Here is a 26,980-nt window from a genome sequence, read left to right as displayed (position 1 = left end):
CTAGGAGCTTCTCAGAGTCAGTCTGCTGTTGGCTTGTTTTCCCCGAGAGTGGAAAAATGAACAATTCTTCAAACTGGATAAATGCAACACAAGTCTGGACCCTCCCAGCCTAATGGTCAACAATCCACCTTCCCTTTTCCTTCTGCACTAAACAGAGAATTGTCAGGGCCCCTCACCTCTCCAGTTTGGGTGGTGGTTAAGAGAAGAGGGCTGGCCCCCTCTTACCAGCCTCACGACATCAAGGAGCTGATTTGCTTCTTAGTTTTTCTCACTTGTCAAGTGGCAGTAATGACTGATTCCTACTTCTCATGGTTCCTGTGAGCAGTAATCATGTTGCCTGGCATGCATGGCTCAGGGTCTACAGCTAGATAAGTGGTCATGTTATCAGGAGCAGCATGAGTGGCAGGTATATGCTGGGCTCCAGAGGACAGTCTACTACTCTGCCACCTCTGGGACCCGGACGCGTTACTGAACTTCACTATGCTTTAGCTCCCTGTCTGCAAAGTGGCAATGACATAAAGCCAGCCTCATAGGGTTGATGTGAGTGTCTGGTGGGTGGAAAGGGGTGCAGCCTGGTACTCAGGAGGAAGGAGCCAGTCCTCACTGTGAAGGGGTGACAGTGACTGTGAGTCAGGATAGAATGTCCCCTAGAATCAAAGGGGCCCTGAGCCAGTGCCCACAGAGACACAGGAGGGAGGGGGGTGTCACACAGGGTTCTACTTCTCTGGTATCACTTCTGTCAGATGCAATTTAGAGCTAATGTGTGCAGGTGCCAGGCCGGCCGGTATCCTCACTGTACCCTCTGGCCTGTGTTCCTGCTGGAGAGCTGGGCTCCTTATTGGCCGTTTTCTGTGCTTAAAAGCATTTGCCTTTTCTAGGACCGCATCCAGGCTCCTGAAACACTTGTTTGCCTCAGTCAGCGGTCCGTGAGAGTCTTATTCATAGAGGGTTCTCCATTAAGAGATAAGAAGCTCCTTATGTACCACCAGTTATATCCTCTTCAGGTTCCTGGGGAATGTGGGAGGGTGGATTTGATGACCTGGTGTGTGAGCCAGGCCTGAGTGCAGAGCCTGCTCCCCACGTGCCTGGTGGGGCTGCTCCCCAGTGTAACAGGTGCATCGCTCCCCCAGGGTGAGTAGACTCTCATCTCTGACCTTGGCTGCACTCACCTTGACCTTCTACCTCACCTTTTCATACTTGTCAGAAGAGCTTGGGCTTTCCTTGGGAACTGCACATTACAGAGCACCCCTGCCTCTGCAGGGTGCGTGGGGAAGAAAAGTCCACGCCTGGAGCCCAGTGTTTGTGCTGCAAACCTGGGGTTGTGCTCACTCCACCCACCTGGGGACGTGTTGTGCACTTGTCTTTAGTTGCAAGCTTTCATGACCTTCAGGGTAAGGGATGTTTCACTCCCCAGAGGCACAGAGCCTGCTTCAGGACCTGGTGTATCATGGTATCCCGTAAGTTCTTGGAGAAACAAGTGTCCAAACATGAAGAAGGAAACAACCATCCAAATAAAAGAGAGAAAGAAACAGCCAGGATCCAAAGGAAGCTTTTAATAAGAAAAAGAGAAGAAGGAGCTTAAATTTTAACCTACAATAAAAGTGAAACCCAAGAACCTCCCAGTTGGAGTGTGATGTAGTGACAACTTCGTTACAGATGAAATTTGTGGACTAGGAGACAGGGACTTTCTGGTTAAATACATTAGTAACATGTGCCTTTTCAGGTAATTCTAAATCTGAGTGTCCATGTTGGAAGGGAAGTGTGTGTGTGATGACCTCCATGGCGATGTTAAGCGCTTTGACTTGAAACTGCTTATGAGCAAAGAAATTGTAAGTCCCACCTCAGACCCAGGCAGGATACAGGCTAACCTGCTGACGAGAAGATCTCAAAACACGGCAGCTCAATCAGGATAAAGTTTCCTTTTTTTCATGTGACATCCAGGCCCTGCTCCCCAACGTGAGGACCTGGTCCTTCCCTCCTTTGCTTGGAGTGTCATCTTTGTGGAAAACGCTGCAACCCCCTCCTCTGCCCCCAGGGAGGGAGGTGCTGGTTAAGTGTTGGGAGGTGAGGGACTAGACATGGAATTTCCTCCTAAATGTCATTGCAAAACACAGCTCAGCCCAGAACTGGCTCAAGTCCCTCTCACTTGCCTTCATTGACTGGAATCTTGGTGTGTGGCCAGGGCTCCCCTCGAGCAGCGAGGTGAAGTTCTTAACTGGTGAGCTTGCACCAGTTGAAACTTGAAATATTCTTTCTGACAGGAGGAGCAGGTGGACTTGGGGGACAGTTGGCCGTCACTGCTGCCTTCTGAGACCCTGAGACATTTGACTAATTTGAGGCTGGGCGCTCTCCCCCTGGGGCCCACCCGTTGTCCAGGGAACTCACCAGGATGTGTCTCTCCCAGGAGGCAGGCCCTGTGTCTCCAGCTCCTAGCCCTTGCTTGGCCTGGCTCCTCTTTGAGTGACCACGGGGATTTCCGGTCGTCTGGGCCCAGCCAGTGGTAACAAGGTTTAGAGCTGTGTGGACTCTCCACCTCCCATCCTGGGAGAAGTCTTTCCAGCCCAAGGCCCTTAAGCCGACTGTTGTCCTAGGATTGGCTTGGCGGCCCATAGGGCAAGCCATTTGGTAGGTATTTTGAGTAAGTGATCTGAACCAGGCCAGGGTCGGGGATGCAGCCTCGAATGTAGAAGCAGGTGGTGCCTGTTCTGGGGGCCCCCACACTGTAACATGTGCCCCCTGGGGAGTGGCGTGGTGGGAGACCCAGCGAGTCCTTGGAGTCTGAAGACTGAATGAGTTCTTCGTCCACACTCTTCACCCTGTCTTTCCGGGGGTCAGACAGTGAGACCTGTTTGCGGGAAGGTCTCTCGGGGGCCTTATGGGCAGCCGAGTGCAAGCAGTGCGTCCGCAGAGCTCACCTATATGTCGATCCCAGTGAAGACGGAGCTGGGGCTGCTGTGCCTGCGTGACATCCCGCAGCTCCTCCACGTCCGAGTCCTGAGCCGCGAGCCCGACGTCATCTGTCTTCATTATCATGGATGCCCCACAGGGTGGCTGTGTTAATAATCGGTGTAGGCACCCCAGTTGTGTGTCCCTCTCGCCTTTCATCTTGTTTCCCGGGTGTCTTGAGCCTGTTGAGCGGCACTTGGTAGTAGTGTTCAACTCAGCCGTTCCTCCGAGGGGTACTTAGAGGGACGGGCTGCAGAGACCCCCTGGGCTTCCTGAGGTTGGGCCCGGGGCTGGTCTCAGGGGTCCTCTGGCTACTGCTGTGACATCTGCAGAGTCTTTTCCTGGCCCCACGTCCACCTGGCAGGACCTCCTCATGGACTCATTAGTTCATCTCATCAAGCATGAGAGGGTGAGAGGCTGGGGGTGCGAGACCCACCAGCTCCAAGCATTGCTGGGGGGAGAGGCTCGGGTTCACACAGCAACTGCCCCCTAGCTCCATCTGACTTCTATTCTTCACCTCCCAGGAGTGCACCTCCCCCTGCCCACCACGAAACTTAAGGTGGCCCCTCCTCTCAGTTCTATAGGAGATGCTGGTCTTGGCAGTCTGAGGGGCGGGAGGGGATTAGTGAGGTGGATGTCTCTCCATCTCCCAGTCCTGCTCCCCTAGTCTGCCTCCTCTTGCCACCTTCTGGTCCACTGACAGGACCAAACAGCAGCGTGGCCACCTCAGCAGGTGTGGCTGGAGCTGGTAAGGTTGTGTGCTTGCTCCGACCTCCGCCTGAGGCTGTGGCAGGAGCCCAAGCCATCTGCTAGGCCCACTCCTGTCTCTGCTCCGGAGGCATCTGGCCTCTGTCTTTCCCTCGCTCAGAGGCTGGCAGCCATGGGAACTGGTCACTGCAAAGAAGCAGGAGAGAAACTCAGGCACCCTGGCCTACACAAACCAGACCGGGGGTTAGTTGGCAGTTGCCCCAGGTGCGAGGTGTGGGGCTCAGTGGACCCATGTTACCCAAGAGCAGGGGGCCCGAGATTGGCTCGAGGCTAGACAGCAGATCAGAAGGGTAGTGGACTGGATGACCTTTGACAGGAGGATGGGGGCGTCCCACCTAAAAAGGACCTGCCTCAGGCTCTTATAGATGAGGCCACCATGACCTCCGGAAGCCAGGGGCCATGGCAGGCGAGATGGGGATGGCAGGGCAGCCGGGACCCCTCATTAGCACTCTCAGCCCTAGGGGTGCCTTTCCCCCTGGTGGGCCTGGAGCCCGTGCCCCCAGGCCCTGCAGTGGTGATGTGCGGGGTGAGGGGGTGTGAAACAGCCCAGCAAGTCTGTCCTTTCAGCTTGAAACCCCCAGACACACGTTCTGAGTCACCGTCCTGTGGGATGGTGGTGGCCAGGAATGCAGCAGGGGGGATGGCACCCAGGGGATGACCAGTCAGCACGCAGTAGTGGGCAGAGCATTCTGGAGCCAGAGCCCGGGTAGGGGCCCTATCTCTCTCAGAGTCTGCATGAAGGTCTCCCAGCTCCTCCTCAGCATCCTGCCAGCTCAGCGCATGGCAGCCCTCAGGGAGGCCTGGGGCATGTCTGGGGACCCCCCGCAGACCCTGTCCAGCAGGGCGTGGCCCATATTTTTGGACCGAGTCGAGTTAGGCTATTGTGCCAAGCGCTGTGTGTACCAGGTGGGCTGTGAGTACCCTGTATTCCTAAGAGGTATCCCCGCTCCTGGGCTCTGAGACTTGGGGGCCCCACAGGTCAGGCACTGGCCAGGCAGCTGCTGAGTAACGCATGTTCTGTTTCCAGGGCCCTCCCCCACCACCTGCTGGCAAAGCCCTGCTCAACTTTGAGGGGACAGAGCCTGGGGAACTCAGGTGCGGCGAAGGGGACGCTGTCGTCCTGCAGCGCCGGGGCGACGAGCTCTGGTACCACGGCCTCCTGCCTGCCGGCTTCGTCCAGAGCGTGCGGCCACTGCCCCCGGCCCCGCCCCAGGGCAAAGCGCTCTATGATTTCGAGATGAAGGACAGAGACCAGGACAAAGACTGTCTGAGCTTCAGCAAGGTAAGGTGGGTTCGAACGCAGCCGTCCCCCGACCACAGCCCAAGCCGGGAGCCTGGGTGAGCATGTGAATCCTGGCCCTGCCCCAGTGGAGACAGCAGTGGTTTCTTCTTACTGAGGGTCTGCCAGGTAGAAGAAGGGGCACCCAGCCCCACTGATAGGTGCTCTCTGGTAGTGGGGGCAGGACCCTTGTTTGCCAAGTCATGGGTGTGCAGGGCTCATGGGCCCTTGGAGGGGGCTTGCTGGGGAGACCATGGCAGAGACCCCTGGTCAGATCCTGGAGTGGGAGCTGGGCCCAGAAACCAGCCCGGGCCAGCCCTTCTTGGAGGGTCTGGGGGTAGATGCGTGTGTTTGCGCCATATGAGGCTCCACTGAGACCTCGGGACCCAGTCAGTGGCAAACTAGTTGTATTTCCTATGTGATTGTCCTGGGGACAACCTGGAATATGAAGTCAAGTGGGCCTTAGGAAGCATCACTGCAAACAAAGCTAGTGGAGGTGATGGAATTCCAGTTGAGCTATTTCAAATCCTAAAAGATAATGCTGTGAAAGTGCTGTACTCAACATGCCAGCAAATTTGGAAAACTCAGCATTGGCCATAGGACTGGAAAAGGTCAGTTTTCATTCCAATCCCAAAGAAAGGCAATGCCAAAGAATGTTCAAACTACTGCACAATTGTACTTATCTCACATGCTAGCAAAGTAATGCTCAAAATTCTCCAAGCCAGGCTTCAACAGTATGTGAACGATGAACTTCCAGATGTTCAAGCTGGATTTAGAAAAGGCAGAGGAACCAGAGATCAAATTGCCAACATCTGTTGGATCATCAAAAAGCAAGAGTTCCAGAAAAACATTTATTTCTGCTTTATTGACTATGCCAAAGCCTTTGACTCTGTGGATCACCACAAACTATGGAAAATTCTTCAAGAGATGGGAATACCAGACGACCTGACCTGCCTCCTGAGAAATCTGTATGCAGGTCAAGAAGCAACAGTTAGAAGCGGACATGGAACAACAGACTAGTTCCAAATTGGGAAAGGAGTATGTCAAGACTGTATATTGTCACCCTGCTTATTTAACTTCTGTGCAGAGTACATCATGTGAAATGGCGGGCTGGATGAAGCACAAGCTGAAATCAAGATTGCCAGGAGAAATATGAAATACATCTCAGATATGCAGATGACACCACCCTTATGGCAGAAAGGGAAGAGGAACTGAAGAGCCTCTTGATGAAAGGCTGAAAGAGTGAAAAGTTTGACTTAAAACTCAACACTCAGAAATCTAAGATCATGGCATCTGGTCCCATCATTTCATGGCAAATAGATGTGAAAACAATGGAAACGGTGAGAGACTTTATTTTGGGGGTCCAAAATAACTGCAGATGGTGACTGCAGCCATGATATTAAAAGACACTCCTTGGAAGGAAAGTTATGACCAACCTAGACAGCGAAATAAAAAGCAGAGACGTTAATTTCTCAACAAAGGTCCATCTAGTCAAAGCTATGGTGTTTCCAATAGTCATGTGTGGATGTGAGAGCTGGACTATAAAGAAAGCTGAGCACCAAAAAATTGATGCTTTTGAACTGTGGTGTTGGAGAAGACTCTTGAGAGTCCCTTGGACTGCAAGGAGATCCAACCACTCCATCCTAAAGGAAATCAGTCCTGAATATTCATTGGAAGGACTGATGCTGAAGCTGAAGCGCCAATACTTTGGCAACCTGATGGGAAGAACTGACTCATTAGAAAAGACCCTAATGCTGGGAAAGATTGAAGGCAGGAGGAGAAGGGGACAACAGAGGATGAGATGGTTGGATGGTATCACTGCCTCAGTGGACATGAGTTTGAGCAAGCTTTGGGAGTTAGTGATGGACTGGGAAGCCTGGTGTGCTGCAGTCCATGGGGTCGCAAAGAGTCGGACATGACTGAGTGACTGAACTGAACTGAACTGTCCTGGGGACCGAGTGAGACACGGAGCAGCCTGGCTTCCAGCCTCCCGGCCTTGGGGGTGCAGTGTCAATGTGCAGAGGTAGCAGAGTCAGGGCTTGTGAACATCCCCACTTCCTGGCTTCTTCACTTCATCCCAGTCCAGGGCTGGGAGGGCCAGAGCACCTGGACCTCGGAAACATCATCAATTAGTTGTTGATCTTCACAACTGCCTACCAGGGTCCCCAGAAGCCTGTCTTCCTGATGTTGAAGCTGTTGTAGGAGGGAGGCCTCGTCAGGGCCTGGGAGTGGGCTTTTGTCTAATGCTCAGAAATGAATTGTCCAAGATGATACATGTGCTGAAAAAGCACAAGACTTAACTGGGAAGGGCACCCAGGCAGAGAACAGCAGGACCCCAGGAGAGCCACTCTCCACGTGGCTCGCAGTCTCTGGTTTTAAGGTAATGGGGTTAGTTACCGGCTTGTTTCTGGCCAGTCATCTTGCTTGCCCTGTGTTTGTTCTGACTCAGGATCCTTGCCGGTGGCACGTGCCTCTTTCAGCCAAGATGGATTCCGGCACCAGGGTTCCTAGGAGGTTGGCAGAGCTTATTATGGGCTGGTATCTTCTCCCAAATTCTTCCAGCTGGTGGTAACTTCTTGGTTCCAAGCTCCCTGTTGGTATCACCTATTGTAAGATAATTAACGCAAGTGGTTACTATCATGCCCGGCCAGAGTGGACAGGTTCCACCTGTGGAGGGGGTTTCCGGTCAGCGGGTGTCTAGCAAAGCCACAGCTCTAAGAGGCTGCACAGACCTGCCCCTCTCCCATGTCCTGTCCTGTGTCTCCTCCTCCAGTCTCTCCCCGCACGCAGTTGTAAACACAGAGCTAGGTTCCAGCTCACTGTGAGCCTCTCCTCTGCTCAGACCCGAGCTTAGCTGTGGTGCCGAGCACTGTGCAGGGATGTGAGAACCCCGTGCTCCATTTTGAGCAAAATTGGCCTGTTCTGTGCAGGCCGTTCCATTGTTCAGCCCGAAGGTGAATGATCTCTTTTCATTCACGTTTAACTCTCTCCACTTCCCTTCCATCAGGGTGTTCATTGTGATTGTCACCCGGCCCTGCAGCTTCCCTGAAAGCAGCATTAGGCATCCCCCTCTGAGGTTGGAGCACGGGCTGCCAAGTGAGGTCAGGCAGCAGACCCTCTGGTGCCCACTCCCCTAGTGCCCAGCTCCCGTGCCCAGCCTGCCCTGAGACCCCTGGGCCCTGGTGCTCTGTGCTTTAAGGATCAAGAGAGCCGCCCCTTGGGGGTTGGATTGAGCCCTTGTGAGGACACAGACCCGTCACGGCTGACAGGGTCGGGGTGGGCCCTCCTCACAGCCTTCGTGGAGGAGGCTCACCGAGTGGACAGCTGCAGTGCGGGACCCGCCAGCGTCCCCTCCCCGTGAGAGAAGGCAGAGGCCTCCCTGTCCTCCTCCTCCATCACACGCTCCGTGTGCCAGCCTCTGCCTGGTACCCTCACCTCTGGGGGGAAGTCCAGAGCCTACTGGAGAAAGGACAGAGGGGCACCTGGCTGCTCACCAGCAAAACGTGCTGAGCCAAGCTCCGCTGGGAGCTGGGCTGTACCAACAAGCCTGATGTCAGCTGGGGAGACAGGGCAGGAATCCAGGAGACAGTTTTTGAGTGTGATGGGCAGTGTGGGTCACCCAGGAGGTGTGCGGGGTGTCTGGTCAAGGCGGTGGGTAATGTGTGTGGTATTTCAAAAGAGGCATTAAAGCGGCCCCATGGAGAAGGTGCGCACTCGGGTCCTTGAGACTCGCCTTGTGGTGGCGCTGCTGCCACTGGCTCACGGGGGCCCTGGCGCCTGGACTGTGCCGTTGAGGCGGGTGGCCCCCGGTCTTCCCGGGACTTTGAGCCCAGATTAGGGAGCAGAGGTGTGGGAGCCGGTGGGCCACGCATCCCTCGGGCTGCTCGTCCAGGACTTTCTTTCTCTTCAGTCCACGGACTGACATGGAGAGTTGGAGACGGCAGGGCACGCTTCCTGGTGAAGACCTTGCTATGGCCCGGCCGTGTTCCCCACCGTGTTCACACAGGCGTGTCACCAGCACCCACTCCACACCCCTTAAGTTAGGGCACAGCCTGCTTGTCCGAGCACCTGCCTGTTCTCCTCTCTCCCCTCCAGCCGCCACTCCCCCCGCCCCCATCCCTGCCACCCTGCGTGACAGCCTGAGCTTCCCTCCACTGGCCTGGAATACTGGTTCTAACAGCCTCCCTCTCACCACCTTGAGTGACCACGTGGCTCCGACCAGCTTGGTTTTTGCCTCCAGGGAGTGTTTTGCTGTTTGGATATGTTCCTTTCTGGACTCAGCAAGGAAAGAAGGAGCGTCTAAAATCCATGGATGGTGCTAACTTCCCTTTAAAAAGCATCACTATGGGGGGATGGATGAGGTTTTAAAAGGCATGAGGCATGTGCATCAAAGCAAGATTCTTACCTTCGATGTCAGCTCTTGAACAGTCTTGTTAAAATTGCATTAATTAAAGTCATTCTAAAACCAAAGTCTTTGTTTCATTGAGGAAGAGTGCATAATTACTTCTCGTAGGTAGAGCAGCTATAAAAAGCACAATTTATAACTTCATAGCAGTCCCACTCCAACGAGCTGGGCATGTGTGGATGAGAAGACTCAAGGTGACAGCAGAGCAGCATCCCGCTCTGCCAGCCCATTCCTCCGGACTGGCACCCCTGTGACAGTGCCCTCCATGTGACGGGGTGGGGCTGGGCTGGTTGCTCTGAGCCGGCCAAGCCCATTTAAAGCCCCACTGTTGTCCTGACTCCGGCAGATGCCCCTCCTGCTGGCAGCTCCACCAAACCCTCCCCACGGCCTTCCTCCACCTCTGAGTGTTTACTGGTCCTTCCTCAATGAGAAGATTCTCTGCTTTGTGAATTGGCCCAGCATTAATCCCAAAGCAAGTTCTGATAGAAATCAAATGTATTCAGAGTTTCAGCTCCTGAGTGAGATGGGATTCAAATTGTGACACCTTCACTTTTATCTCTTACTTTGGGTCATTTAGGGCTTCCCTGGTAGCTCAGATGGTGAAGAATCTGCTCGCAGTGCAGGATACCCAGGTTCAATCCCTGGGTCCAGAAGATCCCTTCGAGAAGGGAATGGCAATCCACTCCAGTTTTCTTGCCTGGAGAATTTCATGGGCAGACCATGGAGTCACAAAGAGTTGGACACGACTGAGCAACTAACACTTTTACTTTCACTTGAATCATTTACTGCACCTCTGAGTATCTTTTTTGACTATAAAATGGAGTTGATAGGATTCAATGAACAAAGGCATTTTGGGAACCAGCCTCAAAACAGGCACCAATCGGGGGCTTGCCTCCATGCCCACGGCTTTCTGTCCTTTCTGCCTTTGCCCAGGACACTCCACCAGGCTGGGCCTCCTCCACAGACACACGCATTGGAGCTGAGTCCCCAGATGGGTCCCCTGTGCCCATCTTGTCCTGGTAACTGCATCTGGGCAGAGTCACAGGGGTGTGGAAGCCCTCAGCCCCCAGGTCAAGGCCACTGTGCCCACTGTGAGCAGCCTGGGCCCCTGTGTGTCCTCTGTCCTGAGGGCAGTCATGACGCTCTCAAGGCGTTTCTGAAGGGCTTCCCCTGGTCTCTGCTTCTCATTGCCTCTTGGAGACCACGTGGCTGCAGGAAAAGAGGGGCCCGAGGAGCTCAGAGGCCCCTGGAAGGGCAGGTTCCCCATGTGTGATCCACCCCACAGTGCATTTAGGAAATGGTCCAGCCCCCAGGGCTAGTCTTCTTGGAGCTGCTGTGGGAACTTTCTGGGTGTGGGCCAGGCCCTCAGTGTGTGAGACGTCCCTTTGACAGGGTGCTGGGGACAGTGTACTCAGCCAGCCACCCTGTGGTGTCCAGGACTTCAGTGCAGGCAGAGACCCCAGTCTCCTGGCAGGTCAGAGAGGAAAAGCCTCAGGCCTGGGCTTCCTAACAGATTCATCTGTCTGCAGCTTGGCTTTTCCCCGGCAGGAGTCATGCACAGACAGGGGTTTGTGCATGTATTCTTCATTGCTCTGTCATGTCCGACTCTTTGCCATCCTATGGACTGTAGCCCGCCAGGCTTCTCTGTCCATGGGATTCTCTAGGCAAGAATGCTGGAGTGGATTGCCATTTCCTCCTCCAGAGGATCTTCCAGACCCAGGAACTGAACCTGTGTCTCCTGCATTGCAGGAGGATTCTTTACCACTGAGCCACAGGGAAGCCCTACAAACATGGGAGTGTTGGATGAATTAATTAGAAATGCAGTTAAAGCCCCTTGATGTGGGGCCTGACTCCTTTGCCAGTGTGCTGCCCACTGAGCCTGAGCAGGAAGGCAGTCCATTCCTCATATGACCAGTGTCCGCTCAGGACCACTCTGAGCTCTGCCTCTGGGCCCTGGCCCTCGATGTTGGTTGAGCTTGGAACAGGGAGGTGGCCTAGGGGATCCACTGACCCGCAAGAGGAGCACTTGCCAGGGAGCCTGGAAGTGAAGCAAAGTTGTGTGTCTGAAGGTGGAAAGATGACACAGAGCAACTTTCATCCAGAAAATCCTTGACGCGGCCAGACTGGCCCAGACCTTGTCCCACTCTCCAACCCTTCACTGGTGTCCTGGCATCAGGAAGAGGACACTTGTTGCTCCACCCTGGGCAGCGCTAGGGAACTGGGCTCCGGCCAACCTGCCCACTGGCGGTGGTTTCCATCTAGTCTTGCTGGCCCTCACCCAGACCCCTTCACCCACTCTCCTCCTGCATCTCTGGCAGCTCCCATCCTAAAAGAGCAGAGTTGAGCACTAGACAGAGAAGGTACGCCCAGCAGATCCTGAGATGCCAACTCCCTGGTCCAGGCTGGAGAGTCTGCAGCTTCAGTGGTGCTGCCCAGAGGTCCCTGCGTAGCCGCTCAGCTTATTTCACAGAGGCCTCGGCGCCCCCGTGAGCAGCGCACTGTGCCCTGGACTCAGGCCTGCCCTGTCCAACACAGCTGGGGTCCCAGGGGGTGCATTTATTCACCTTCTCAAGAGGCTGCAGAGCAGATGCCTACCCCAGCCCTAGGCTGTGAAGTATGACAGCAAATCCGAGGCCTGACAAGGACCCAGGCATCGTTTTCTGGGTCCTGTGTTGGTGGTGGGAGAAGGTGTGACTGTTGGCAGGACCTATGGAACTTGGTGCTGGCGGCTCTGCAGTGCCACTCAACTCTCAGTGCTCCTCACGGAGGTTGTGTCCCTGGTACAGGTCAGGTTGGAGCAGAGCAGAGCGGTGGGGAACTAGCCTCAGTGATATCAGGAAGTTGGTCACTTGCTGGTGCTCAGCCCAGCCAATGGCTTTACCATAGGACTGCAGACTCCAGGACTGGGCCACCTCAGGCCAAACAACTAATAGAGAGGGCTCACAGTTCCACCCATCAGCAGAAAATTGGATTAAAGATTTACTGAGTGTGGCCTTGCCCACCAGAGCAAGACCCGTTCTCCCCACAGCCAGTCCCTCCCATCAGGAAGCTTGCACAAGCCACCACTCTCTCTCCCCCACAACTCCTGGTAACCACTGATCCTTTTACAATCCTTTTGATGTTGCCGTTGTTCTGGATTTTGGCCATTCTATTAATAACCGTGTGCAGTGGCATGTTGTTTTCATTTGCATATCCCTGATGACATATGATGTGCAGTATCATTTCATGTGCCAGCTATGTATCTTCTTTAGTGAGGTGTATGTTATATTGCTGACCTCATAGAATGAGTTAGGAAGTAGTCCCTCTGCTTCTGTTTTCTGAAAGAAATTGTTAGAGAATTTGGCATAATTTCTTCCTTAAATGTTGGTAGAATCCACGAGTGAACCCATCTGGGTCTGGTGCTTTCTGTTTGGGAAGTTTATTAATTATTGATTCAATTTCTTTAACAGATACAGACTTATTCAGATTGTCTATTAGTATTTTTCTTGTGTGAATTTCAGCAGATTGTGTCTTTAAAGAAATTGGCCCATTTTGTTTATTAAATCTGTGGGCATAGATTTGTTCATAATATTTCTTTATTATCTTTTTAATGCCCAAGGTATCTGTGGTCATGTCCCCTCTTTCGTTACTAATAATAGTGATTTGTGTTGTTTCTCCTTTATAGCTATTGCAGCTTTCTTTTGAATAGTGTTAGTGTGGTATATCTTTCCTTATCTCATTATTTTTCACTTATATGTATCTTTATATTTAAAGTGGGTTTCTTACAGACAACATATGCTTGGGTCTTGTTTATTTTTAATCCACCATGACACTCTCTTTCAATTTGTACATTTAGACTATTGCTATTAAATGTGATTGTTGATATTGTTGGATTAATATTTACCACCTTTGTTTTCTATTTGTTGTCTTTGATTTTTGTTCCTATTTTGTTTTCTACTCTCTTTTGCCTTTTATAGTCTTAATTGAGCAATTTATATGATTGCATTTTCTTTCCTGTCTTAGCATATCAGTTGTACCTTTAAAACAATTTTTTTAGTGGTTGCCCTAGAAATTGCAATACACATTTACAACTAATCCAAGTCCACTTTCAAATGACACTATACAGTGTGGGTACCTTATAATAATAAAATATTCCTAATTCCTTCCTCTTGTCCTTTGTGTCATTGCTGATATTCATTAAACATGGATGTCAATATACATAATATATATACTTACATCTGTGTGTGTGTTAGTCACTCAGTCATGTTCAACTCTTTGAAACCCCATGGACTGTAGCCCACCAGGCTCTTCTGTCCACGGGATTCTCCAGGCAAGAATACTGGAGTGGGTTGCCATGCCCTTCTCCAATATACTTACATACTATGTAATATATACTTTGTATACATAGATACATATATGTGGTAGGTAGATAGGTATACTTAATCAGATTCATTGTTGCTGTTATTATTGTGAACTATTTTTTCTTTTACTTTCACTTATTCCTTCTCCAATGTTCTTTCTTTATGTAGATTCAAAGGTTTTGACCTATGCAGCTTTTCTTCTAAGGAACTTCTTTTAACATTTTTTGCAAGGCAGGTCTCCTGGCAACAAATTTCCTCAATTTTTGTTTGTCTCAGAAAGTCTTTGTTTCTCCCTCACTATTGATGAAGGAATTATTTTCAGGGTATAGAATCCTCAGTTATTGTTGTGTCAAATATTTCTTTTGTTTATTTTTTCTGTCTTCTCCTTTCTATATTCCCATTATGTGTATATTACACCTCTTGTAGTTATCCCACAATTTTTGGATATTCCATTCTGTTATGGATTTTTGTTTATTTTTTTGTCTTTGTTCTCTTTGCTTTTCAGTTTGAGAGGTTTCTATTGAGACATCCTTAAGCTCAGAGACTCTTTCCTCAGCTGTGTTAAATCTACTAATAAGCCTCTAAAAGTCATTATTTCTGTTGCAGTGCTTTTGATCTCCAGCATTTCTTTGCAGTTCTTTCTTGGACGTACCACCTGCCAGTTTGCAATGCCTACCTGTTTTTGCATGCTGCCTACCTAATGCATTAGAGCCCTTAGCATATTAACCATGGTTGTTTTAAATTCCCTGTTTGATAATTCCAACATTCCTTCCATATCTAAGTCTGGTTCTGATGCTTGCTCTTTGTCTTCAAACTATTTTTTGCTTTTTAGGACACCTAGCGATTTTTTGGAGAAGGCAATGGCAACCCACTCCAGTACTCTCGCCTGGAAAATCCCATGGACGGAGGAGCCTGGTAGGCTGCAGTCCATGGGGTCACTAAGAGTCAGACACGACTGAGCGACTTCACTTTCACTTTTCACTTTCATGCATTGGAGAAGGAAATGGCAACCCACTCCAGTGTTCTTGCCTGGAGAATCCCAGGGACAGGGGAGCCTGGTGGGCTACCGTCTATGGGGTCGCACAGAGTCGGACATGACTGAAGCAACTTAGCAGCAGCAGCAGTGATTTTTTTCCTTTTTGGTATTCAGACACAATGTACCGCGTGAAAAGTGCTGCTGTAAATTGGCTTTTTAGTGGGAGAAGAGAGGTTCTGTTTTTAGGGTCCCATCTTCTGAATTGCTGCACCTCCAGACTGTGAGCATCTCCACCTTCCCATCCTCCTTAGGCAGCACTGGGTGACTGGTGTTATATTGGTGGACATACCACGAGTTATCGAACTAGCCCTCTTTGTACATTTGTCTCTAGTTTTTCTCTAGTTGAGCAAACACTGTAATGAGCATGCTCAGAGCTGAATCTTCTTGCGTGTCTTTGATCTTCTTAAGAAAGAGGCTCTAGAAATGTTCTTTCAGGTTAGTGTGTATGCAGGGTCTCACATTTGATAGGACTTGCCAAACTGCTGCCGTAAGTTCATATCCCTGACAGCAGTGGTCAGGTGCCTGTAGACTTCACACTGACCACACTGGCTGGCTTCTGTTCATCCCTGCTTATCTGATAGACACCCAAAGAACCAACAGGAGAGAAGGAATTTTCCTCTCTAAAGTTGTACTTTTTGAATGTTAGGTATTACATTTTAAAATGTATTTAACAACAGTTTGCTTTTCTTCCTTTTTGTAAATTATGTGATTTTTTGCCCTTGGCCTGTTTTCCTTTTAAGGTATTTATCTCTTTTTCCTGCAGTGTCTCTAAGTCCTCATGTAGCAAGAATATTCAGTCTTTCCTTCCAGTTCCCTGCAAGTGTTTTTCTAGAGTATTTGCCTTTTTGTCTTGTTCTTCTGTTTTTAACGTAGAGAACTTCATTTTTCTCTAGCCAAATCTTTGTTATTTACCTCTTATGACCATCCCCAGTTCAAGATTAAACATCTATTCATATTTTCTTCTTGGACTTTCAAGGTTTTTTTTTTTTCTTTTCCCTAACATTTAAATCATTAATACTTATGGAATTAATTTTGGCATATACAGTGAATTAGAGAATCGACTTTATTTTTTTAATGATCAGCCAATTTTAATCACATTTTCTAACTGATTATTGGTGGTAGATGGGGAAACCAATGATTTTTATGTATTTATTTTAAAATTAGCAGCCTTTCTCAAGTTCTTACTTATTCTAATTTTTAATTGATACTCTGTTTTTCTAGGTAGAAAATTGTATGGTCTTTTTCCCAGTATTTATACTTCCTATTTTTTTCTTTTATTTCTTTCAGTCTAGTTTCTTGACCAGTCTCAAATAACAGTGTGGATATTGTGTATTTTATTTTTTTTACCAAAATTAATCTGGCATTTTTTTTCTTTTTAATTTTACAAAATTAAATGTCTTTTTTTGTTGTTTGATTTATTTTGCTTTTGCAAAAGCGCTGACTTATAAGAAGCCTGCGATTCTTTTCCTTTGCACCATCAGCAGGATCTCGGCGCCACCCTTTGGCTGAATCTGAGTGGAGTTCATTGTGGGCACGGGGCTCTCCTGGTCGCCCCGAATGGTTCCACTGTTCCCCTGGCCTCACCAGCCCGGGCCCCGATGCTTGCTGCTGCCAGTCATCCCCTCACTCCTCATCCCGCCCCCACCTTGTCGGCTGTCCCTGCACCTGTGGGTGCACCAGGCAGGTCGTCCCCTTGCTCCTCGTCCTCTGCCACCTTTGACTGTCCTATCAGCTTTGGGTACCTGTGTGGGCATTAGATGGGGCCACCCTTTCTGGCCACCTGTCTCCCTGCTTCACGACCCTCCTGTCTGCCTCTGTCCACGTTCTGCCTCTATCCTTGATACTGTCTGGTGTGACAAGAATTTAACAGGCTTGTTCAGACTTCCACGACTCTAAGTAAATGAGTTGGATTGGGTCATATTTTGTGCTTTGATGGAGGTAGAAACACAGAAAGGATTAGTTGAATTTATATTTATTGAAAACAATCTTATCCATAAGTAATTATTAGGAACATGAATTTTAAAGTGCTCACTAGATTGTAAATTGCCATACACTTCCTTCGGAGGGTCTTGGCCTCTAAAATCAATACCAGAGAGGAAAAGCGATCACGGGTGAAGATGTGGGGATGAACGGTTTTCATGTCAGATCTCATAACAAGTCATCACTTAGAGTCTTTCCTTAGCATCAGTGACACTGACTGATCTCTTGGTTCTGTTTCTGTGTCTGTTTTTGTGCATGTCCCTGGGCTTGTCTCCATGGGCCACTTCCAGGATGAAGTCTTGACCGTAATCAGAAGAGTGGATGACAACTGGGCGGAGGGAAAGCTGAGAGACAAGATCGGGATATTCCCACTGCTATACGTGGAGGTGAGACCCCCCGCACTGCCCCGCCCCCATGATGTACCTGGAGGTGAGGTCCTGCCCCAGCTCTGCCCCCTGCTGTACCTGGAATTGAGGCCCTGCCCCAGCCCCTCCAGCTGCTGTACCTGGATGTGAGACAGTGCCCTAACCCCACCCCCTGCAGGTGGAGGTGAGGCCAGACTCCCAACCCTTCTCTTGCCCTTTGTGGTTTGCTTCACCAGACCCCGGGGTGCCCTGGCCTTGGAGCCCCTCTTCTGAAGAGAAGGAAGCTGCCCCACAGTCTTCTGAATTCAGGTGGGGTTGACCTGTGGGTCACTCTGTCGTCTCACCATGTGGCAGGAGGCAGGGCTCCCCTGTGGACTTCTGCTTCTCTCTTTACAACTGAGCCTAAGCCCTGTTTCTTTCTCCAAGACTCTCTGGGTTTCCCCCAGAGGCACCTGTCCCCTTCCCCCTGACACCCTGCGCCAGATTCCGCCAGCAACTGAACAGATGTTGAGGCTCCCGGACTCTGGGCTTGGAGCGGCTGGTCAGCGGCCGGTTCCTGGAGTGGAACACACTTGGGGCTTCCTGCCTCTTCTCTTGGGCTGATGGCTGATGTGCCGTAGGTATCCAGTGAATGTGTCACGGGCAGTGGCCAAGTGGGGAGTGTCCACAACCTTTGACCTTTCAAGTCCTGGTTGCCTTGGGCTGTGTGTATGTCTGCTGTTTGTCAGGCACATCCATGTGTGCATCCCCAGCCTGACTCCACGCTGCACCCGTGCATCCCTGAATCATCCTTGGAAATCCTTTCAGCCAGTGCTCACGGTGCCTGCACCCTGGACCCTTCTGAGGAGTCCTCGTCCCGCCTCTCACACATCCCGAGCATGAACACCAGGACTGTACCCCCTGCCCCCATGCGACCGACGAGCCAACAGAGAGGCTCAGAGCCGACTGCGATCGCAGGTGGATGTCTATTGACTCGGCTCCCAGCGCCCCCACTCAGAGCCCACGGTCCTCAGTTCAGGGTGCGCTGCACATGATTCCCGGAATGTGGCCAGCTTTGCCTTTGTTGAGCCCTGTGGGCCAGTGGGCTCCAGGCCCTGCAGGATGGAGGCTGCTCTCTGGGGCAGGCAGCCAGGGCTCTCTGCACCTTGGCCTCCTCTGCTTTTCCAGCCACATTTCTGGCCCTTTCCCTCCATTTCCTAAATGTCCTGCCCCCTGCAGTTCTCACACTCACTCTGGATCACCTGCCCAGGAAATTCTGAGACCCTCCCCAGCAGTAAGGCCACACCCACACACATGCTCCTCTCTGGTACCTCAGAGGGGCACTCACAGGCACACACACTGCCCTCTGGCTCCTAGTATGGACCCCTGTCCTCACCTGTGCATTTGCTCCAGTGCCTGGGGTGGTCTCCATCCTACTGCTTCAGACTCAGAAACCACACAGCGCCGTCCAGATGTGCAGAGTCAGACCCCACCGATGTCTTTAGTCAGTGGAACCTCTTCCCAGGCAGACCCTCGAGGGGCCACTCTGAGACAGCCATGCGACGTTCCTAGGAGCCTATCACGATGCCCCAAACTGGAGCCCAGTGTTTCCTCATTTTGTGCTCTGGGCCCCTAGAGGCCGATTGACTTGGCTCCTCATGTCCTTGTGGACAGTCACTGGAATCCGCACCCGGAGGGCTGAGGCAGCTGCGCCTCTGCCCAAGGGGCCAGCACTTCTCAGGAGCTTCCCCGGGGACCCCTGCCCTGTAGTGAGAAGAGCTGATCCCAGGAAGACCACTCTGTGGAGGCGGAGAAGTCTGGAAGCAGAGGTGAGCAGGGAGTGGGAGACTCTGAGGAGGTGCGAGGAGCCTACAGGTGACTCTGGAGTCTTAGAGCCAAAACATATTAGGGCTGCTCTGGTGGACCAGGCCAAGGTGGGAGGTCTTTGAGTCCCCAGGGCCCTGAGGACTGGATGGGGCTCACCGTCCCCACAGATGGGGTGGAGGTCAGCCCCACCTGCGGTTGCAGCAGGAGCTCCATCACAGATAGGGTCGCCCACACCCCAGGGGTAGAGGGGCTGACCTGACTGCCCTCAGAGAGGAGGTGGCTGGAGAGGAGGGTCTCGGAAGGGACAAGAGATGAGGAGGGGGCATTGAAGTTCTGTGCCCAGCTGTCCTCGTCTCAGCCTCTCTGCAGAAGGTTCTTTGTCAAGAAAGAGTGTTCAGGACGCAGTAGGAGGTGATTTGGGGACTTCACCTGAGGTGTTGAGACCCATGAGGGGCAGGGAACCAAGGGAAGACGTGGAGGCTGGGCAGGCTCCTAGTCAGCCGAGCAGTGGTGGACATGCCAGAGGACAGATGTGCGGCTGCGGGCACCACAGCCACAGAGCAAGTGCAGTGATCGACGAGGGCGGCTTTCAAGGAGGAGAGGACATAGCCCAGAGGAGAGGGCTGTGCGCTGCAGGCTGCAGCCCAGGGCTGCACGTGGGTGTGAGGGGCTCCACGCGGGCGTGAGGGGCTGGAGGGTGGAGGTGGGGGTGTCCAGAGTGGTGCTGCAGGAGTCCTGTCTCCCTCCCACTGACCCTCGATATCCATCAGAGCTGCCTGCGTCCATCCGTCCACACAGCTGGATGGACGCGTCCATATGGCATCTGTTGAGAGCCTGTGTCCTGAACCTGGAGCCATGTGTGTATCTGGTGGGCCTGTTCTCTGGCTCCTGCTCCCCCTTCTGCTGCCCCACACACTGGGATCAGGATCCGCCCTGATCTCCCATAGCCGTGGGGTACCTGCAGATGCCTGTATCCTGGATGAGCAGGTGGGGAGGCTGGGTGAGCCCCAGAAAGTGGGGGCAGCCTCATCCCGGGCAGGGGGCATCCAGAGAGTTCTGACCTTGGTACCAGATCCAAGCCTCTGTCTGCTGGTGGTGCTGCAGGCCTCGGCTGATCCCTGAGGCTGATTGGTGCTATTTACAGATCCGGGAGAAGATGGAAGCAAAAACTGAAGTCTTGATTTAGCCAAATAGATGTAATGCCCAAAATGGTATGGTTGCTAATGGCAACTGCTTCCTGTGTGAGAGGCTTGGTCTTCAGCGCGATGATTGCTGTGGAAGTCGCTTGAGCCTCCGCTAATTGCGATGTTGAACTTGGCCTTTCTTGCTCCTGGAGCACTATCGTCTCCTTGTCACTTTGCCTTATGAAGAGAGCATGTTATTCTGAGCATCCGTCTCCAACTGTGGTATCAGAGCTGCCAACATCCCTGGAGACAAACAGCGTTGAAGCTGTCTGTTCTGTTTCAAAGGTGCGGGCTGCCCCGCACACATGGGGTTTGCTGACCCAGTAACTGCTGGCTGTTTCTTCACCTTTGTCTCAGGCCCTGGGGCAGGCAGAGTGTTTCCAGGGAGGAGGCTGGGGAGGGTCCTTGGCTTCTAGTGGAAGGTCCACGCCCAGGCTCGGGAGAAACAGAAAGAAACAGGAGCTCTGAGCCCCATCCAAACCTCAGTGCCTCCACAGACCCTAGGTGTACTTGGGATCCAGGTGGATAGACCTGCTGGGGTGTCCCTGGTTGGAGGGCATAGCTCCTGGAAAAGAAACCCTGCATGTTGGGCATGCATGGCACTGGGAGATGGGGTTCTGACTTCCTGCTCTCATTGAGGGGTTGGCGGTGGGGGTTTCTGACTTCCTGCTCCTATTGAGGAGTAGGGAGGTGAGGGGTCGGGGTTCTGACTTCTTGCTCCCATTGGGGAATGTTGAGGGGTGCTGGAAGGCTGCTCTCCTGATCCGACTCTGGACCCACAGGCTACCTGAGGCCACTGGAAGGGATGGGAGGCCCTCACAGCATCTGAGGGACCTGGCCAGCCGTTCCCACTCTCTCAGCCACCCAGGAGTCAGGGCAGTGACTCTGAGCAGAGGGGCTCTCTCGGAAAAGGGCCTCTTCTAGCTACTTTTTCTTTCTTTCCTACCTACAAATGACCAGCATTGCCAGCTTCTATGAAGTGGCCCTGGCCAACATGGGGATGGCTGTGTGACCGTCAGGCTGTTAGAGGGTCAGGGAAGGTGTGCAGCCAGGTGGGTTCTCCAAAGAGAGTCAGTGGGATGGGACCCTTGTTGGGCAGCCACGCAGACCCCCAGGCCCCCAGGCTAGTGGCCTGATGAATCAGTTCAAAACCAGCAACTTGCAGCCACTTCTGGAAGATTGACTGTTAAGCTCGAGGTGCGTTCACGTGGCGGCAGCTATTCCTGAGACTCTCCCATCCCATGGCCTCCCTCATGGCCAGCAGGTGGGTGGGTGGAACCGGCCCCAGAATCTCCCTGGGGCATCTTGTAACAACCACCCCCCTGCCCCATTCTTTCCTAGAGGGTTTTGTTTGACTCTGGGGCTTCCGGCCCCACCTGTGTGGAAGAAGATAGGAAGCGGCCTCGGTGGGGTGGCACATGGGAAGCATGTGCCCAACAGATAGATGGATGGACAAATGGACAGGGCCTCTGTGCCACAGACGGATGGGCTGGGTATCCAGGGAACTGGTCTTTAGAAGATGGATGTTGTCTTCCTCGTGTCCTGGGGGTGTCTCCTGATGTGCACACTGGCCTCGCTGCTTGGACGTGGGGAGTGTGGTCGGGGTGTCCCCTGGTGCTTCCCCACCGACTCTGGGTTCTGGCTGGTTCTGGTTCTAGGTCCGCTGATGACCGCTTGCCCTGTGAATACTGACCCAGTTGGTTTACGGGCTGCATTCCCTGCTGCTTTGCCTGCCTAGCCCCTCTGAGGGGATGCGGTGTTGTGAATTTGGCTTTTCGGATGTAGGGTGTTCTTGCATGCCTACCAGCATTTGCAGGCCGTCCTGGGATGTACTGAGCTATGCACAGAGAGGCTGTGTGACACTTTTCGTGCCTTGCTCATAGCTTGTTAGGCAGAACAAGGGTGCCTCAGTGTGGGGCTGATTAGACACCCTTCTAAAGCTATGTTTTCTACTGAGTGTCCTGCGGTTTATGAGGTTCTTCACTCCTCAACTGGCCAGTGTTCCATGTCTGAGAGCCGTGTTTCTTTAATCTGTGTTTAGCATTTCAGAGGAGAGGGTAAACATGGTCCTTGTTGCTCCTTCTTGTTAACCTGTGATGGTTTAGAATTTTGAAATAAGGGTGACAAACCATTATGTTGTATACTTTAGCACAATGTCATATGTCAATTATATTGCAATAACTGATATAATTGTAGTTGGGGACAAACAAGGATGATAAAATTAGGATCCCCTAGAGGTATTTTCGGCAGAACAGGAAGTCTGTGGGTCAGCTGTGGCTCTCCCATGCTGAGGCCCCTCAGCTCAGGGCCTAGAGTAAACAGCTTCCATCAGAGAAGTGAGGACCAGGTGCAAGTCTCTGGGGTCATTGTTCTCCATGGAGACAGGTTACAGCCACATCCAAACACTGCTCTGTGACCAGCGCTCCAGGTGGGCCGGGGGGTGGGGCTCCTCTGTGTCTCCCGAGCCAGGGTAACCCCTGCTTCCTCACCCAGCTCCTAACTCTCACGCCACCCTGATTCTGCCACACCAGAGGTGACCTGACAAAGTGCCAAGGAAGAAACAAGAGAGGAGCTGCTCAGGGGTCCCTGCCACAGAACACTGGGGAGACGTGATGGTGCTTGAAGCTCCGTTTTGTTTTTCCGTTTTCTTCTTCATGTCCTGTTTCTCATGAGCACCATCATGAGCACCATCAGTGGGCAGCTGGGGCGGGGGTTCCCCCTCTGGACCTGGCCATGAGCTCTGCCCACATTTCTGTGTCCAGGTTCAGACTGTGCCTTCATGAAGACCTAATGGGCTTCACTTACAGGTGACGCCCAGTTACCACAGGGCAGGCTGGGTGAGGGAGCGAGGTGGGTGGAGCTGATGGGGCTCCAACAGAGAGAGAAGGACCTCAGTGTCCCTCAGGTCTGCACCCCAAGGCACAATCCGAGCAATGGGATGTGGTCCTGGGTCCTCCACAGAGGCCAGTAGGTACATAGCTACCAGCTCTTCCTGACCACTCTCCCCTGTAGCACTTTTTGAACTGTTTGTGAAGTTACATCTTAAAATGTGATGCATACAAGGTAACATGTAAACAGGTATATTCCCTGTCATCCTGTCTCTACAGCTGCATAGGTAGCCAGTTTGAGGCCAGACTAATGACAATTCCTTTCCCTTCTCGTCCTGGCATAGTACTCGGCACACAGTAGGCAGTTAGTTCATTTGTGTAGTGTTGTTTGGTTGTGGGCCAGTGTTTCATAGAAGTCAAACTATTATATAAGGACTAAGCCACCAGCCATCACCAAGGTCTTAGCTGGGACCCTTTCAGCGAGCCTGCTTATTAGCACACAGGGACCTAGCAAGTCTTGTGAGACCAGTCCCTCTGGGCCTTGAACTGCCAGCCTCTCTGGAGCCGTCCAGCTGCAAGAGGGCCAAGAAGAAAGCAGAGGCGCTGCCACGAGTGAATGTCCATCTTCCATAGACCAGCGGAATGACAGTGTGGCAACCTGGAGCTGAAATGCAGGGAGGAGCCCGGCCTGGCTGCCGGTGGGGCCCACGCCTCTCCTGGGGCCTTAGCCCGCCTAGCATGGGCATGGCTGCCGGCTGTGCTGCGTTGACTGTTTCTGCTCAGGTGCCAGCGTCTTTCCTCCCTTCCCATCACAGGTTCCCCACGTGGGCAGCAGTGACCCTGCAAACCAGGCATGTGAAGATGGGACCATTTTTCAGCCAACTGAGCTCCCCCCACTGGATGCCCCCTGGCTTGGAATCTCTGTGTCCTCAGCTGCCGTCTACTCTTCTGCATTCTGCTCAGGGACACAGGCTCCTCAGCAACCCCCCGCCTCAGGCCGCCCTGGGCACCCTCCCGCCTGCCCTCCCCTTGGCCGTGGTTTCAACAGGTGCCTTTGCTCGACTTCCCTCCTCCCACCCTGACTCATCCCATCCAGTCAGTGACTCAGAAACTTCAGTGAGCATTAAAGTTGCCCAGAAAGCCCAGGCTCAGCCCCAAGCCTGACAGTGGGTCTGGATGGACCTGTGTCTGAGAAATAAGTTGGGGAAAAGGATCTTTTGCAGATTCCACGTGGCCCCAGGGGTGGACCTTGGCCGTGGATATGGGGTTACCTGCCCCTTGGGTGGGCCTCCTTCAGTTCAGTTCAGTCGCTCAGTCGTGTCCAACTGTTTGAGACCGCATGAACCGCAGCACACCAGGCCTCCCTGTCCATCACCAGCTCCCGGAGTTCACCCAAACCCATGTTCATCGAGTTGGTGATGCCATCCAACCATGTCATCCTCTGTCGTCCTGTTCTCCTCCTGCCTTCAATCTTTCCCAGCATTAGAGTCTTTTCCAATGAGTCAGCTCTTCACATCAAGTGGCCAAAGTATTGGAGTTTCAGCTTCAACATCAGTCCTTCCAATGAACACCCAGGACTGATCTCCTTTAGGATGGACTGGTTGGATCTCCCTGCAGTCCAAGGGACTCTCAAGAGTCTTCTCCAACACCACAGTTCAAAAGCATCAATTCTTCAGCGCTCAGCCTTCTTCACAGTCCAACTCTCACATTCATACATGACCACTGGAAAAACCATAGCCTTGACTAGACGGACCTTTGTTGGCAAAGTAATGTCTCTGCTTTTCAATATGTGTCTAGGTTGGTCATAACTTTCCTTCCAAGGAGTAAGCGTCTTTTAATTTCATGGCTACAATCACCATCTGCAGTGATTTTGGAGCCCAGAAAAATAAAGTCACCCACTGTTTCCACTGTTTCCACTGTTTCCCCATATATTTGCCATGAAGTGATGGGACCAGATGCCATAATCTTAGTTTTCTGAATGTTGAGCTTTAAGCCAACTTTTTCACTCTCCTCTTTCACTTTCATCAAGAAGCTCTTTAGTTCTTCTTCACTTTCTGCCATAAGGGTGGTGTCATCTACATATCTGAGGTTATTGATATCTCTCCCGGAAATCTTGATTCCAGTTTGTGCTTCCTCCAGCCTAGCATTTCTCATGATGTACTCTGCATATAAGTTAAATAAGCAGGGTGACAATATACAGCCTTGACAAACTCCTTTTCCTATTTGGAACCAGTCTGTTGTTCCATGTCCAGTTCTAACTGTTGCTTCCTGACCTGCAACAGGTTTCTCAAGAGGCAGGTCAGGTGGTCTGGTATTCCCATCTCTTTCAAAATTTCCCAGAGTTTCTTGTGATCCACACAGTCAAAGGCTTTGGCGTAGTCAATAAGGTGAAAGCAGACTTGGCATGGAGAGATTTGACTCTAGGTGTTTATAACGTGACAACAGAGCAGGGCTTGGCTGAGGTTCAGGCTGTGTTCAGTGCAGAAGGAATGGCTTGGCTGACTGTGCAGCTGGAAAGGGTCATGGGCCACCAGGCTTCTTGCTTCCAGAGCTGAGAGCATTTGTGGGGAGATGGCCCTGCAGTTCCTGCTGCCTCCACATTCATTCTAAGACTTGACCAGGAATTACTTCTGAGGTTAACTCTCTGGGCCACTTTGAGAAACACCTCCCATCATCATGTTCCTCTTGCTCCCTTTGGCAGCACTTCTGTGTGGAGGAGAGGCTGTGTGTCCCTGATGACCTGACCCGTGCGTGTACTCTGTCCACTGTCTGCAACCGCTGCAACTCCATCAGTTACTGCAGAGAGAAAACACAGCTAATTTGGGCTGCGCCCACTCAGAGAGGCTCAGAGCTCTCCTCTGTGGCTTTTGTTTATTCCAAAGCCTCAAAGTGAGAGCAGTTAGGAGGTGAGTGTGAAGCTGTTGAGGACTCTGAGTCTGCTGGCACATCTGAGCCCTGGACCGAAACAGCAGTTTTCAGCACGTGGCCATCCGAGCTGCCTCTCATTTGTTGAGCGACTGCTGTGAGCCAGGCCCTGGGAGAGTCATCTTGAAACCCAGGTTTTTGTGGGAAGAGACACAGATGGAGAGAAGGTGGAGTCTAGAGGCAGTGTGTCCTCCGTGGAAGACATGGAGCTGGAAGTGGGAGGAAGCTAGGGGAGGAGCTGTAACTCTCCTGCTCAGAGGGACCCGCAAAAAAGCCACCTTGGGGACAGGAGGAAGGGTGAGGGGCCAGCCCCCAGTGCCTGTGGGGCCAGGGTGACCCAGCAGGCCCAGTGGGGAGGCGTGGGGAGAGGGCAGGGGCCGTGGGAGGCCAGCCTGCTCACTCTTGGGACTCCAGAGTTTGCTCCACACATCAGAAGTAGGTGACTCCAGACCCCCTGCCTGTTCCAGGAACAGCCCTTTTCCCTAGTCCACTGACCCCTATGCCCAACCATGGCATTCATTTCTAACTTTGCCTTTACCTGGAGTTGATAGCATAAAGCGAAAGTAAAGAGAAACTTTCAGAGGAAAAGTTTTCAGCTGTGCTGGGTGTCAGCCCTCCCAGAGCAGCCCTGCCATCTGTCACCATCTCCCAGCCGACCCTCCACCCCCTGCCACCTCCCCATGGTCCACTGTCACACACGGACCAGACCATCTCTACAAAGGTGACTCAGGCCTCACTCCTGCCTGTGTCCCTGGGGCAGGGGGGCATTACTCTCAGAATAAATCCAGGCTCCTCTCTGCAGCCCACAGGCCCACAGGTCTGAGGGGTCTGTCAGCCTCACCCCTTCCTCACCGCACCCCCGCCCCCACCACATGACCTTCAGGCCAGACCCCTCTGCCATTGTCACAGAACAGAGACTCGGTGAACAGGATGAGGCTGAACCATTTTTCTGCCTCTGGAGGGTGCTCGTCTGGGGTCCCCTCGCCCGCGGCAGGGGTGGGAGGAAATGCAGAGGCTTCACCACCAGGAAGCAGCGTTTGACACTCTCCCTGCGGTTTGTGGAGACCGTCTTCTTCAGTGGACAGTGGCTCGTCCTTCTTTCATCACCCGCGGAGTCA

At 52.3% G+C, this 26,980-nt stretch overlaps 1 protein-coding gene across 2 annotated transcripts in view; it reads left to right on the top strand.

The window, feature by feature from the left end:
- Positions 1–26,980, top strand: part of SH3RF3 (SH3 domain containing ring finger 3) — a 159,638-nt gene that overhangs the window by 73,253 nt on the left and 59,405 nt on the right. For both annotated transcript variants that reach the window (XM_006054830.4, XR_327239.4), the window contains exons 2-3: positions 4,742–4,996; positions 17,045–17,140. In XM_006054830.4, coding sequence (XP_006054892.2) covers positions 4,742–4,996; positions 17,045–17,140 — 351 coding nt within the window. The remainder of the gene's footprint in view (positions 1–4,741; positions 4,997–17,044; positions 17,141–26,980) is intronic.

This window comes from Bubalus bubalis, chromosome 12 (genome assembly GCF_019923935.1).
Source record: "Bubalus bubalis isolate 160015118507 breed Murrah chromosome 12, NDDB_SH_1, whole genome shotgun sequence".
In the NCBI taxonomy this organism is placed as follows: Eukaryota; Metazoa; Chordata; class Mammalia; order Artiodactyla; family Bovidae; genus Bubalus; species Bubalus bubalis.
The sequence above is the reverse complement of the archived record's forward strand: the minus strand, read 5'-3'. Positions and strand labels throughout refer to the sequence as shown.